The 14812-nt window shown below is 39.6% G+C and overlaps 1 protein-coding gene across 1 annotated transcript in view; it reads right to left on the reverse strand.

The window, feature by feature from the left end:
- LOC114643014 (uncharacterized) overlaps positions 1–14812 on the reverse strand; it is a gene marked incomplete at its 3' end in the record, with an annotated part of 1911439 nt that overhangs the window by 1223785 nt on the left and 672842 nt on the right. The window contains exon 8 of the mRNA XM_051923912.1: positions 6739–6978. Within this exon, the coding sequence (XP_051779872.1) occupies positions 6739–6978 (240 nt within the window). The remainder of the gene's footprint in view (positions 1–6738; positions 6979–14812) is intronic.

Genomic DNA, 14812 nt, shown 5'->3' on the forward strand with positions numbered 1-14812 from the left:
TTTTTCTCACAGGCTCTATGTTCTATGCGAAGAGGTTGTTCAGCTCATCCAGAAGGGAGGCATCACCATCACTGCTGTGTGGGTTGGGCTTGTAGTTTGTAATTGTCTGAACGCCCTGCCACATACGACGTGTGTCTCTGGTGCTGTTGAATTGTTTGTTGATCCTCTGCGAGACAGGATGGCTCTGGTCATCCTGAGGACGGCCTTGTCTCCAGATCTGAAGGCTGCATTTCTGATCTTGAGCAGCTTATGTACTTCTGTTGTCATCCAGGGCTTTTGGTTGGCTCTTTTGATAACATCCTTAGTAACAGTAACATCCTCTATGCATTTGGAGATATAACCAGTCACAGAGTCTGTGTACTCCTCCAGATTGATGGAGTCACCATTCATAGCAGCCTCTCTGAAAATGTCCCAGTCTGTCATTTCGAAGCAGTCTTGGAGAGCTGAAACCGCACCATCCTGCCACACTCTGATGCTCTTGTGGGCTGGTTTAGTGAGCTTCAGCAGGGACTTGTATGCAGGGACCATAAAAACGCTGATATGATCTGAACAGCCAAGGTGGGGTTGGGGTAGGGTTTTGTAGGCGTCAGGAGCGCTCGTGTAAACATTGTCCAGACAGCTTCACCCTCTAGTAGCAAAGTTCACATTCTGGAAGAATTTTGGGAGAAATGACTTCAAGTTGGCATGATTGAAGTCTCCAGCAATAATGAAAAATCAGTCCAGAGTGTCTTATTGGTAGACATTTTATTGATTTTATACCTCTAGCAGAAAAAATAAAACAGAATCCAACTCATTGCTGTGCAGTGTACTGTTCAAAAACTGATCAATCAGAAAGAAACGTGTGATTATCTGCCAAACTGTGACGTTGCACTGAGTGTTTCACCGTACTTTAAGATTTACTACACAAAGGACTCATTTTGAGATTATATGCTGTTTTGGTATCATTAGTAATATTATTATTACTGTTATTATTATTTTTGTTATTATTGTTCATTTCTTCTTATATTTTTATTTATCATTACTATTCTTATTTGTATCTTTATTATACTTTTGAAAGTTAATAAAAATGTAACTTTTTATGCCACAAAAAATGCAACTCTTTTTCCAAGTGTTTTTGGAATAAAATGGAACACCAAGGAGGTTAAACTCCGGGTGATGACTGGCGGTAAGTTTAACTTGGATACCCGCCTTGTTACCAAACCCCTCCTAGAATAAACACATCAACTGGAGACCCCAATCAGAAAGACTGGACATCATAACATTATGGAATTTAAAGAAATGTCAAATAAAAATTTCCATGAATTCCTTTGTGGAAGGAAGGGAACGTGGGAATAAAATGAACGCACTTTTAAAACAATCCACAATGACAAAATGGTAGTATGACCCTCAGAGACTGGCAGACCAGTTATGAAATCCACCATTATATCCTCTTAAGACCGTGTGGCAGGGGCAAATGGTAAAAACAAATATTTAAAATGAGAACAAGTGTCACATACCCTCACAGAGACTTTAACATCTTGAGCTAAATTCAGCCACCTGAAATATTGTTGTATAAATTGTAAAACTTTAAAAATACCAGGGTGACCCAAAAAGGGTGATAAAGGACTCCACCTGAAACTGTACAAATAGCTGGATCAGGAACAAATGACTCTTCATCAGGTGACTCATGAGGTGGAGGAGGACTGGACCACCACAACTGAAGGGACGCTCAGAGTTTTTCCGGCAATTCTGTGACTGTTGCTCCTAAACATTTGTAAGGTGGTCTGATACATTTGGGTTCAAACACCACCACATCAGGCTCCTTCAATCTGGAAAGTGCGTCTGCTTTCAGACTGTGATCAGCACAACGAATTAAAATGTTAAACTGACTTATAAACAAGGACCAGAGAGCTCGTCTAGACTTAAGTCACTTGGCAGATTTCAAGTAACTAAGATTCTTAAGGAGTATAAAAATAAATAAACTCAAGAGCCGATGTCAGCACTCTTGTAAAGCTAATTTAATAGCTGACATTTCATGATCCTCCACATCATAGTTCTGCTGAGAAGCATGGAGTTTTTTCAAAAAGTAAGCACATGGATACAATTTGAACCACAAAGTGCTGTGATAACAAATCCTCCATACTGACACTAAACACATCTACCTCCATTGGAATGGTAAATGTTAAAATGGTGACAGACATGAATCAAGTCTTTAGCTTATCGAAGTCCTGCTGGGCTTCAAAATGTGTTGGTACCCCTCTTAGTGAGTGATAGTAAAATGAAGTAAAGTAATAGCAGCCATTATGGAAGATGTACAAAGATGTGAGAAAATCTCCTTTAAATGAACTGCATGAGATATGGAATCAATAGAAAGGATTAAGACATCACTGGTGTACACCAACACTGAATGAAACAAAAAATCACAAAAGCTTTCATTAAAAAGACAGAAATAGTGTTGGTGGATTAGCCAGATCTCACAGCATGACTGTGTACAGCGCTGACGTGTTGAAAGCAGACTTACACTTATCCCCCTCGCTCATACACACTGAATTATAAGCAATACGTAAGTTAAGTTTAGTAAGTGCAGTGAAACCTGTCATTAGCTCAAGAATGGAAGAAATCAGAGGAAGAGCTCGTTATTCTTTACTGTAATCTAATTACGTTTCTGAAAATCCATACAAGTTTTTTTGGAGACAATAAAAAAAAAACAGGACTGCCTGATGGTCTAATAAAAACATTCTCCAAATTTAATCAAATATAAGCATTGATAGCCTTCAGCTCAGAACAGGACAGGAGATAACAGCGACCCTTAGACAAGGAGGTTCTGGAAGTAAATAAATCAATGATGTGGTCAATGAGGTGGGAGCTGCATTTTGAAATACATCTGAAAATTCAGAATAAATCTCAAGAAGAGTGTTTAAGTGGCAAATCTGTAAAGATGGGCCAATCAGAAACCAAATACACGTCGTCAAGCACCATGGACTCCATGCAATATGTGCTCAAGTGGAGTTCTCCAATCAGTAAGTGGCGTGTGTTTCTGAAGCCAATGGAAACCAAGATGATCGAGATAACAGGCAGGCAGTGTGGCGTAGTGACTGGGGCTTTGGATTTCTGAGGATGTGAGTTCAAATGCCAGTACAGACATGTTGTGACTATGAGCAAGTGACTTGGCCTGTCAATGCACTAATGGAAAACCAAAAGAAATGGAACCAGTTACATCTCAAATGTTTTAAGGTGCTTTGGCAAAAGGAGTCAGTCAAATAAATCAATAGAAATGTAAGATAATGGAGGTACTGACAGTGAGCTAATCTCAAGACAACATTAAGTGGAAGGATTGAAACTGATAAAACTTCCAGGAGTGACTGAATTAACAAAGACCCAAGAATCACGCAGGCTAGCAGGACATGTTGGATTCTAAAAGTCTCCAGGAGTCAAGATCTGGTCAAAAACAGAAATGAGTCAAATACTGACACCGGGTCAGACTTTGTCTGTTATGACTGATTATGTTAAATAATTTCAATTTGCTTTGTTTTATGGTGTGTTTACCCTAATCAGTATTTGACGAGTGTCAGTCAGTCATTGTCAAGTGTGCATTTTGTAATTTTAATGTTTGTAATTTTATTTTAGCTGTAAATTTGTTACAGCACTCTGAGTCTGTGCTCAATGAAGAGTACAGTACAAAAGTACATAGAATTTCATGGAACTGAATTCAATTGAAACATCTCCTCCAAGTAGCAGTCAAAACATTTTAATTGCTGATATCTCCACGTGCAGTTACTGCACCATCACTCTGCATCTCTTTGACCAGGAACAAGAAAATAAGACCTGCTCATCATTGAAGGGGTCTAACAGTGGCCATCAGCACCCCATGATGTTGAGATATGAAGAACAAGAATAAGAAAGGAAGACAATGAAGAGGAGAACTGGAAGAGCCTTGGAGGTTTTCACCTTCTCCATAAACAGATAAACAAACAGAATTAATCAGTATGGTGGACACAAGGAAATAATAAAACATCAGAGAGGAGACAGAAGAAATTAAATGTAGATAAAGCTGTGAAAGAGAAAAACAATTAAGAAACAAAGGACAATAACAAAAGAATGAAAAAGATGTCAATAGTAAAAGTAAGAGCCTGACACAAAGATAAGGAAATATCTTCTCAATCACTGCATCTCTAGGATTGTGTCAGAGGTGTCCATCACTATTTATAATCTGCTGAAATTTGACTGATCAGTAAACCAACATACCTTACAGGCTCCCAAAGACTGTTGAGTACACATCGCCGAAAATCTTGTAAAGCCTCTTTGTGCTGTGGAACGGCGACTTTGTCTGGATGACATTGACTCAGGAAACTGAAGTAAAATGAATACTCTTCATTATCAATGTCTGAGAGAGGCACCTTATTCGGAAATGGTGCAAATAAAGAGATGAGCTGTGGAAGGGTGTTGTCATCATTCACATCTTTGTACTCTTCAAACAAATGACACATCCACCAAAATGAATAATCTTTGAAGCCATCTAGTAAACTACAAGAAAAAAAAATGATGAGAGTATGACATTTACTTCTATGGTACATTTTCATATACAAATGTGAGCTGAAAGTGCTTTACAAAAAGTAAGACAAAGAAGTACAACAACAAAGAAAAAATAAATAAGGAAATAAGTAAAAAGGAAAAATGGAAGAGTCCTTAACAAAATCACACATTAAAATACAACAGATTATAACTTTTTTATGTATGGCACTCTATGATTTCTATTTTGTAGGTTCTGAGGTGTTGTGTGTTGAGAGATGACTGTTGTGTCTCCAGAATGAATGTCTTCTATGACTTTAGTGCTTTTCTTCTAGTGGCCATCATTGTACTGAAGAGCAGCTTTTATCAGTCTTGTGGTCACACATATCCAGGATTAGACAAAGATATCAATAAGCATATAAATACAATGATATTAATAGTGTCTTATGATATGTCTGGAAGTTTATTTCAAAAAACTTTTCTTCTTTTTCTGACAACCAATTAGAACATAAGAACAGGCCACTCAGCCTAACAAGTCCTATCCAGTTAATTCCTCCAAAATATTCAAGTTTTGAAGGTCCCTAAAGTCCTCCTGTTCACCACACTTCTTGTTAAGGGGTTATGGTGCCACCTAGTGGCACACACTATATAAACAGACAGTGAGTCCTGTTGGCGGTTGACTGTTTGACATGGACAGTTTGAATAAAGCAGACAGAACTGACTTGGAAAACGGCTCCACGTGGTCTATACACATAAACATGGTGTCAGAAGTGTGAACCGCAACCGCGCCCATTTTAGGACAAATCAACTAGATATCCAGCTGAAAAATACTTTATAACCAAGCAACTACATACACAAATGTCATACCACCTCCAGCCGAGATGAAGATGTCCAGCGACTTGGCTACGAACTGGGAGATCTTTAAAGCAGAATTTCAAGACTTTATGTTAGCCACCGGACTGCATGAGAAACCTGCAGATGTACAAGCAGCCACCCTCAGACGTGTAATGGGTAGTGAGTGCCAAAATGTCTACCGACACAATCTGCACTTGATGGAGGAACAGCAAAAGGATGCTGCCACCATCTTGACTGCCCTCAAGGTGCATTTCAAGCCGACAAAGAATGTCATAGTCAAACGCTTTGTCTTCGGATCCCTTATGCAAGAGGAAGGTGAGACAAAAGACATATTTGTAACTAAACTAAGGAAGAAAGCTGTAACGTGTGATTATGAACAGTTGAAAGACGAACTGATTAAAGACAGGCTGGTGTTAGGTATTGTTGATGAAAGCATGAGACGCCACTTCCTAAAAGAACAAGAACTTACTTACCGTTATCGACATCTGCCGTGCTGCGGAGCAAACAGATTTGCAAATGAAGGCGCTAACACAGGCCATCCATCCATCCTCTTCTGCTTATCCAAGGTCGGGTCACGGGGGCAGCAGCTTGAGCAGAGATGCCCAGACTACCCTCTCTCCGGCCACTTCTCCTAGCTCTTCCGGGAGAATCCCAACGTGTTCCCAGGCCAGCCGAAAGACATAGTCCCTCCAGCGTGTCCTGGGTCTTCCCCGGGGCCTCCTCCTGTTCAGACGTGCCAGGAACACCTCACCAGGGAGGCATCATGAACAGATGCCCAAGCCACCTCATCTTCAACTCCAGCTCACTTCTTATTTTTGATACTTCTATCTTCTTTAATGTGTTACCATTTTCCCTTTGCACTTAATCTTTGTTAGAATTGGCATTACTATGATTTTTTATTTTTACACAATTGTTCATCCCCTCATGTACAGTTCTAAATGTGGCCTATCCTAAACTCCCTGCCTCACCATTTCCCAGCTTAAGTAATCCTCCATTGACCTACTCATATGCCCCACCCAACACATTGGTGCCCCCCTGGTTCAGTGACGCGAGAGAAAAGATTAAAAGCAAAGGGAGCTCCTTCTGCTGGGTCAGTGATGACCAAGATGGACATTTAAATCTCAAACATAAGAAAATAATATTGCACACCGGCCTCACACCTTGGCTTTCTATTGCCTTGGGACTCTTAGGCTGAAGCTTCACGTAAGACTGAAATAGAAATCTGTGTTTAGAAATTGGAAGATACTTGTATAAGATGGCAGGATAGATGGATGGAGGTGACCATTTTGCTTCATGTTGGTGGCTCAGGTTTGATGAATGTGTTTAATTGATTAAGAGAATAAAAAGGATGTGTGACCAACACTGACCTCACTGCAGATGTCCTGCATTACTTACCGGATGGAGGATATTTTATCTAAGCAGTCAGATACATGGCTGATGAAGTTATGCTTTCCATAGTTTATGGAGTCCACCATCATGTCAACCTGAGTTGAAGAGCACTCTACGAAGTCCATCACACTGTTCAGTATCTCTTTATTCCACCTGCAGGATACAAAGACTTCCTTATCTGAAAGTCTTACATTTCTGCTCTGTTGAATGTATTGACGGATGTCACTGTAACACGTCCTGTCATGCCTGTAAAATAAAAACAATTTAAAGATTGTATGACTGCATATTTCATTAGAACATTAAAAACATTTTGACAAAAAAAGCTTTTCAGTCCAACAAAGCTTGCTAGTCTTATCCATCTAGTATCTCCAAAATAACACCAAGTCAGGTTTTGAAGGTCCCTAAAGTCTTACTGTCTACCACACTACTTGGTCACTTATTCCATGTGTCTGTGGTTCACGGTATGAAGAACTTCCTGAGGTTTGTGTGAAATTTACCCCTAATAAATTTCCAACTGTGTTCCTGTGTTCTTGAACTAATTTTAAAGCCACAGTCTCGATCCACTGCACTAATTGCCTTCATGATTTTAAACACTTCAGTCAGGTCTCCTCTTCATCTTCTTTTTCTTAAACTGTAAGGGCTCAGCTCTTTTAATCTTTCCTCATACAGTAACTCATCCCTTAAAGTCTTGGAATCGGCCCAGTTGCTCTGAGAGAGAGAGAGATAGATAGATAGATAGATAGATAGATAGATAGATAGATAGATAGATAGATAGATAGATAGATAGATAGATAGATAGATAGATAGATAGATAGATAGATAGATTTTTTTAAACCAAACTTTATTGAATAAACACAGGAATAAATCAAAACAGTAAACCAAACTCAATCTTAAGTCTTACAGAAAACATGTACACACATTCCTATTGATGAATATCCATCCATCCATTTTCTAACCCGCTGAATCCAAACACAGGGTCACGGGGGTCTGCTGGAGCCAATCCCAGCCAACACAGGGCACAAGGCAGGAACCAATCCCGGGCAGGGTGCCAACCCACCGCAGGACACACACAAACACACCCGGGCCAAATTAGAATCGCCAATCCACCTAACCTGCATGTCTTTGGACTGTGGGAGGAAACCGGAGTGCCCGGAGGAAACCCACGCAGACACGAGGAGAACATGCAAACTCCACGCAGGGAGGACCCGGGAAGCGAACCCAGGTCCCCAGGTCTCCCAACTGCGAGGCAGCAGCGCTACCCACTGCGCCACCGTGCCGCCCATTGATGAATATTCAGTTTCAAAACATTACATACTCAAATTGTTCTTGGAATAAAATACATATATATTTATCTAATTCCTCCCATTGTTTCCACCCTCCAATCCCACTTATTCTTAATATATCAACCCAATTTAGAAATAAGTGAAAAAAACACCAAATTCAGAGCACAAATTGTAAATTATTATCATCACATTTACAAAGTACATTATTCATGTAGCGGCTGAAATAGATAAGGTGTCATGAGGTACGGGTAAGACGCGTGTCAAAAGAATTCTCAGAGTCCAAGAGTTCATTTTAAAGGTATTTAGTGAAAGGTAAAAGCAAATAGTCCACGCAAGAATAAAAGAAAAAATAGTTACACACGTAGAATAAAAGGCAAAAAAAAGGAAAAATGTATCTTCTTTAAACTTAGCTTTTCTTGAAAGACTTTAGTTATTTCTATACTTAAAGGTTCTTAATTTCTTCTTCTGTACGCCTTGGCGTACGGTGCGGTACTTAAGTAAACAAGTTTTCTTTACTTGTTATTTCTCACATTCAAAGAGCCCGTAGGCCATCGAGCACTGTTACGTGTGGTCACGTTTCTTCTTCTCTACTTAAAGATTCTTAGGTTCTTCTTCTGTACGCTTTACTTACGGCACAACACATAAATTAAGTGCTGTTAAGTCCATATTTGCTTCAAACTCAAAAGGCTTGTAAGCCGGTTGGCACAGTGCAAGTGCCCAGGCACGGTGACGTGCGATCACGGTTAAAAACCGTATGCCTCTACACCTTATACAAGGCAAGGCTATCACTAGCTGACTGACTAACAATGTTTACTCCAAGCTGTTAGAAATGGTAAGAATATACCACTGCGAATCTGTTTACGGGGGTTATAGGAACTTCCTGTTATTTATGCATTGTCATCTAAGAAATATCCATGAATCTTACAGAACAAGGAAAATGGCTCTTACAATTCACGCACCACAATTCCTTAAACTGTGCTAAATTATTTGTAGACTTATAAAAATGAAAATCCACTAATATCCTACTTTCACACACATTTCTAAAAAAGACAATAACATCTTCAATCCCACTCCCAGTAATCTTGTTTTTACGGGTCTTCCATATTGACAGTTTTGCTTGCCCGATAATAAAATTAATTAAGTTCCTATTTTCTCTGGTGTGTTTTGTAATTCTCACCCCAAACACAAACACCGTGCCATTATACGGGACCCCCAGCCCTTCTATTATTCTTTCTATTACACTAAAGAAGGTCTGGAGTCTCTCACAGTACATAAAAGCATGATAAACAGTTTCCCTCAGACCACAAAAAGGACAGCAATCAGAAACCCCCGGACATATAATCAATAAGAAGGAGTTCACCGCTAGTATCCCATGCATCAACCTCCACTGCAGGTCTCCCACCCTACTGGCCAATGGCGGCTTGTACAACAACCTCCAGGCGGGATTCAGTCCTTGAGGGGCTCCGAGCTTGTCTCTCTAAGGTGTGTCGTGTTTTCGTGTCCTCAGCTGTTCCAGGTTGTTCACCTTCACGCACATCCTATAGAGCTGCTTCCCCGGCACTGTAGGCACAGATAACGCCTCAAGAGAACATAAGGCTAAAACTTCGGTCTCACTGTCCCTCAGTTCAACAGCTGGAGATACGGTAAGCGTTGGAAAAGGCGTTTCGTCAGTTGGCTTCAGTCGTGATGTGAAAATTCTGTGCAGGAGTGTCATAGATTCCCTGTCCAGTAATGATTGTATCTGACACAGAAACTTCTCCATTAATGTCAATGTCAATGTCAATCTATATATATAAAAATGGAATGGGTGGGTCGTCGGGTGGGCCTTTTTTTCATTCCGTCGTTTTTTCGACGTTTTGAAAATGTAGAATGATTATTTGATTTTTTTGTTTTTATTTGATCGTGTCTATGTAGCCGCCGTCGTAATAAAGTATCGCTAAAATCGTCATTTATCGTAATTTATTTTTGACGTATAACGTCGCCGTCGTCGAGGTCAGTGATACCACTGCAAAAAATCTGCTTACGGTTGAAAGACACGCCCTACTCACTGGACAGTTAAAAACACCAATCAAACTAACGATGACATCAAGTATTACCCAATCAAAAGTAGGAAAGGAGGCATCTTCATAAAATGCGTGTGGGATGATTTGCATGAGACGCTGCTTTAAAAAAAAAATGATAAAAAAAATACGGGATAAATCCTGTCCAGTATTGATTCAAAACGGGACGCGCAATTTCATTCTCAAACGCGGCACGATTCCGTATTTTAAAGGACGGGTGGCAACCCTACAGTGCCAGGTAACCACCCATACAATCACATTGTGATTCAGACTAGGAATGCAATGAATGTAATTACCCCGATCTACATACAAGGCGAAAGTCTTGCAACATTCAAAGATGATGGTTTGGGATAAGTACACCATACAACATAAAAGAGCTTATGAAGCCTTGAACCGAAAAAAAGCAACATCTCAGAGATCGTAAAAAAAAAAATAGGAGCTAATGTCGTTTTACTCGCTGTAGATTTTAGTCAAACATTACCAGTTATTTCACGAGGGAGACCAGCACATCAACTCAACGCGTGTTTAAAATCCATGCTTCTCCCACGCTCGGTTATATGTCGCGTGTTCTCGGGTAGGTGCACCAAAAAATTTATACATTTAAGCATGTAATGGGCAAACAAAAAATGAGGTATACCCGAAGGCACAGCAGTAGTACTTAATGTAACTTTACTTCTTAAATGTTAATGTTTTACTGTTTAATAATTTATACGCTTCTTATATGTTGTTCAAATTCTTTTATCAAAATACCACTGACAGCGCAATGCACGATAACATCGAGTGAATACACCATACGCATCCGCCCACGGCTGCCCTGCTGTGCGCAGATAGGACTTGATTGTACAATAAAATAAAATAAAGATAAAAACACTAAAACAATCATCACCCATAAATCAGATAGTAGACGTGACGTACTATATGTGTACCACATTTCAAGTGTATAGGTGCAACGGTTTGCGAGCTACAGGTCATTTAAAATCCTGGACAGACACACAAATTGCCACGGTAGCAAATTACAGAAGAAGATTTTACTGTTTAATAATTTATATTTATATGAAATGTGCTTCTTATATATTACTTCATATTCTCATATGATAATGATGTTAATGTTTATATTGATTTCTGTGTTATTAAAACTGCATGTATGTGTGTATATGTATATATATATATATATATATATACGAGCTGTATATACCCGGCGTTGCCCGGGGCAGAAGTAACCTAATCGGTCAAACACTTACATATATACCAAAGTAAACCTAATCGGTTAAGCAGCTTCATATATACAGAAGCGAACCTAATTGGTCAAACAGTTATGAATGTGCAGAATGATTTTACAAACATTATGCGTGTTAACAATCATTAAAAAGAAAAGATTGAGGAACTGTTCTTCTATATGTGATGAAGCCACTAATAAGACAGATTTTTTTCAGGACCCAGCTGTTTCATAACTAAACTACTGCCACCCCAAAGTAATGCCTAATAGTGGTTTTTGGGGTAGCTGTGGAATAAAAAGGGTGTTTTTTAGTCAGTAAGAATCTGACAGTACCCTTCAGTACGGGCTGAAGGGTGCCTATGTAAGGTTTTACATCCTTCCCGTATGGAAAAAAAAACATAGTAAACTTTTTTTTCATCATTACAGATAATCTCAGTCAAATCGAAGTATGCATTCTCAATTTATTTTTATCTAATTTTTACTTTTTCACAAAGCCATCCCATGCCAATTTGTATGAATAAACTTTTGCTAGAGAGTTACCAAAAGTTTATTCATGCACATATTTTAATACGGATAATCTATCTCTAATCAAGGTTCTCATTTTCATTCTAATTTAAAATAATAATAGATACTCATTTTTTTCTTCTGTTTTAGAAAAACCAATCTATGCCACCTACGTCTTCGTCAAGTCAGCTTCATCCAGCTTCATCACATATAGAAGAAGAGTTCCTCAATCTTTTCTTTTTAATGATTGTTAACACGCATAATCTTTGTAAAATTATTCTGCACATGCATAACTGTTTGACCAATTAGGTTCGCTTCTGTATATATGAAGCTGTTTCATCGATTAGGTTTGCTTTTGTATTTATGTAACTGTTTGACCAATTAGGTTTGCTTATGTATATAGATTAGCTGTTTGTCCGATTAGGTTCGCTTCTGTATATATGAAGCTGTTTAACCGATTAGGTTTACTTTGGTATATATGTAAGTGTTTGACCGATTAGGTTACTTCTGCCCCGGGCAACGCCGGGTATATACAGCTCGTTTATTTATATAGCACATTTAAAACAACATAGTAATGCTGTGGCCAAAGTGCTTTACAATAATAGAATTAAAGAAAAACAAAACAAATTAACATAAAACATAAATAGAAATAAAATATATGAACACAAAATAAAATACATAATAAATAGAAGTAATGTTATATAATCACAAAGAGGAAACCATCAGTATTACTGAAGGTCACTGAATGCCAGTGAGTAGAAATGAGTCTTTAATCTCGTTTTAAACAGTTCAATTGTAGACGACTCCTTTATGTGATGAGGTAAAGAGTTCCACAGGCGAGGAGCAGCAGCTGCAAAGCCCTGTCTGTCCCCCTTAGTTGTACACTTGGTACGAGGGACACCGAGAGACAGCTGACCAGAAGATCTAAGCACTCTAGATGGCTGATGTAAAACACACAATTCAGATAAATAGGCAGGAGCAAGCCCATGTAAAGACTTAAAAACTAGCAGCAGGATTTTAAAATCTATTCGAAAACTGACAGGCAGCCAGTGTAAAGAAGCTAATATTGGAGAAACAGAGTCATACTTTCTTGCCCCAACCAGAAAGCAAGCGGCAGCATTTTGGACCAACTGTAACCTGTGTATCAGGGATTTGTTAATCCTAGAATACAGCGAGTTGCAGTAATCGAGGTGAGAAAAAATAAAAGCAGGAGTAGCTATCTCAAGATCCCTAGAAGATAAAAGAGGCTTGATCTTACTTAATAGACGAAGTTGGAAAAGCAACTCTTGACTACAGAATTAACTTGTTTCTCAAAAGAGAGGTTACTATCAAAGGTAACACCAAGATTGCGGACTTGAGGTTTGGAAAAGACAGAGAAAGAGTTGAGAAGTCCAAGACCAATTTGGGCTTTAGTTGATGGACCCACTATAAGCACCTCCGTTTTATTTAATTCAGACAGACAGTTGTGGAGTTGATTTGTTGTAGAGTTGCAGACAGGAATATAAACCTGAGTATCATCAGCATAGCAGTGAAAAGAAATGTTAAATTTCCTAAAAATAGCTCCAATAGGGTGAAGGTATATGGAGAATAAAATAGGACCCAAAATGGATCCCTGAGGAACATCACATTTAAGAGGAGCAGTAGATGAAGAAGATAAATTAAAAGTCACTGAAAAGTGTCTACCAGTTAAATATGACCTGAACTAGTTAAGAGCAGCCCCTTTAAGCCCAACAAGACATTCAAGCCGCAACAGCAATATCTCATGGCCAATAGTGTCAAAGGCAGTGGACAAGTCAAGGTGGAGAAGGACTGCCGCATCACCTGAGTCAGTAATAAGAGAGATGTCTCCATTAGGCGCCCTGAGTGCACTCCTGTCTCCTCTGCTACCACCTGTGCACTTTTCCAAGTGTAATTTTCCCAGTCAATTATGTCCTTTATTGTGGTTATTCTATGTATTATAAAATGCTGAATAAAGTTTTCAGAAGGTCCTGTAGCAGTGCCAACAGCAGGATTGTAGAGCAGCAGTTCATTAAGGACCCAAAAAGAGGAAAGGTCATCACAGTCCTTTTTGATCGACAGTAGTTGCCACGCTGCTAGAAGGCTTTTATAAAACTCTGGCACATGTAAAGTCCTGATCTTATCAAAGTGGCACAGCAGTAAACTTTTACCAAGTCCCATATGCCTGGCCTGTTTAAAGAAAAGTACGGACAAGTTCATCCACTGGCTCTGCTCAAGAGGGTACAGCAGATTCTAAATGGTCTGAAGGCGGAAAGCAGCAATCCTGCTGGTAATGTCAGTAAGTCCTTGTCCACCTTCATCCAATGGCAAGAATACAACGCCCTTCCATATCCAATGGGTACCATTCCAAAAGAAATCCATGATCGCTTCCTGTATCTGCTGAACAAGCAATGGGGGAGGTTGCAGACAAATACATTTGTGCCACAGGCTGGAGGTCACCAGGTTATTAATTACCAGCATCCATCCTCTATAAGATAACTGAGGGAGTATCCACTTCCACTTGGTGAGTCGAGCTGTAACCTTGTCCAACAGACCCTCCCAGTTCTTTTGGATGTAGTGGTCATCTCCAAGATGGACTCCGAAGTACAGGAAACCCCAGTTGTCCACTGCAGACCTCCTTCCAGTCGAGGAGGACTACATCCTGTCCAGTTCCCAACCAGCACTGCACTGCTTTTATTCCAGTTAATTTTGGTCGAAGACGCTTTACTGTAATTCCGCAGACAGTCCGTTAGTTCGTCCAAATCCTTCTGGCCTGTGATGACTACTGCGAGATCATCAGCATAAGCATTGACTTTCACAGGGTCCATGTTGCAGTTGGGGATGGTGAGACCAGTCAGCATCTTCCTCAGGTGCACCAGGAAAGGCTCCAACGCCAGAGCATATGACATACCAGACAAAGAGCAGCCCTGTCTGACTCCTCTTCTGACACTGAAAGGTGCGCACAAACCACCATTGACCTTTATTATACCAGAAATGTCACTATAAAGTAACCGAATATA

The sequence above is a fragment of the Erpetoichthys calabaricus genome, chromosome 2 (assembly GCF_900747795.2).
Source record: "Erpetoichthys calabaricus chromosome 2, fErpCal1.3, whole genome shotgun sequence".
NCBI classification, from domain to species: Eukaryota; Metazoa; Chordata; class Cladistia; order Polypteriformes; family Polypteridae; genus Erpetoichthys; species Erpetoichthys calabaricus.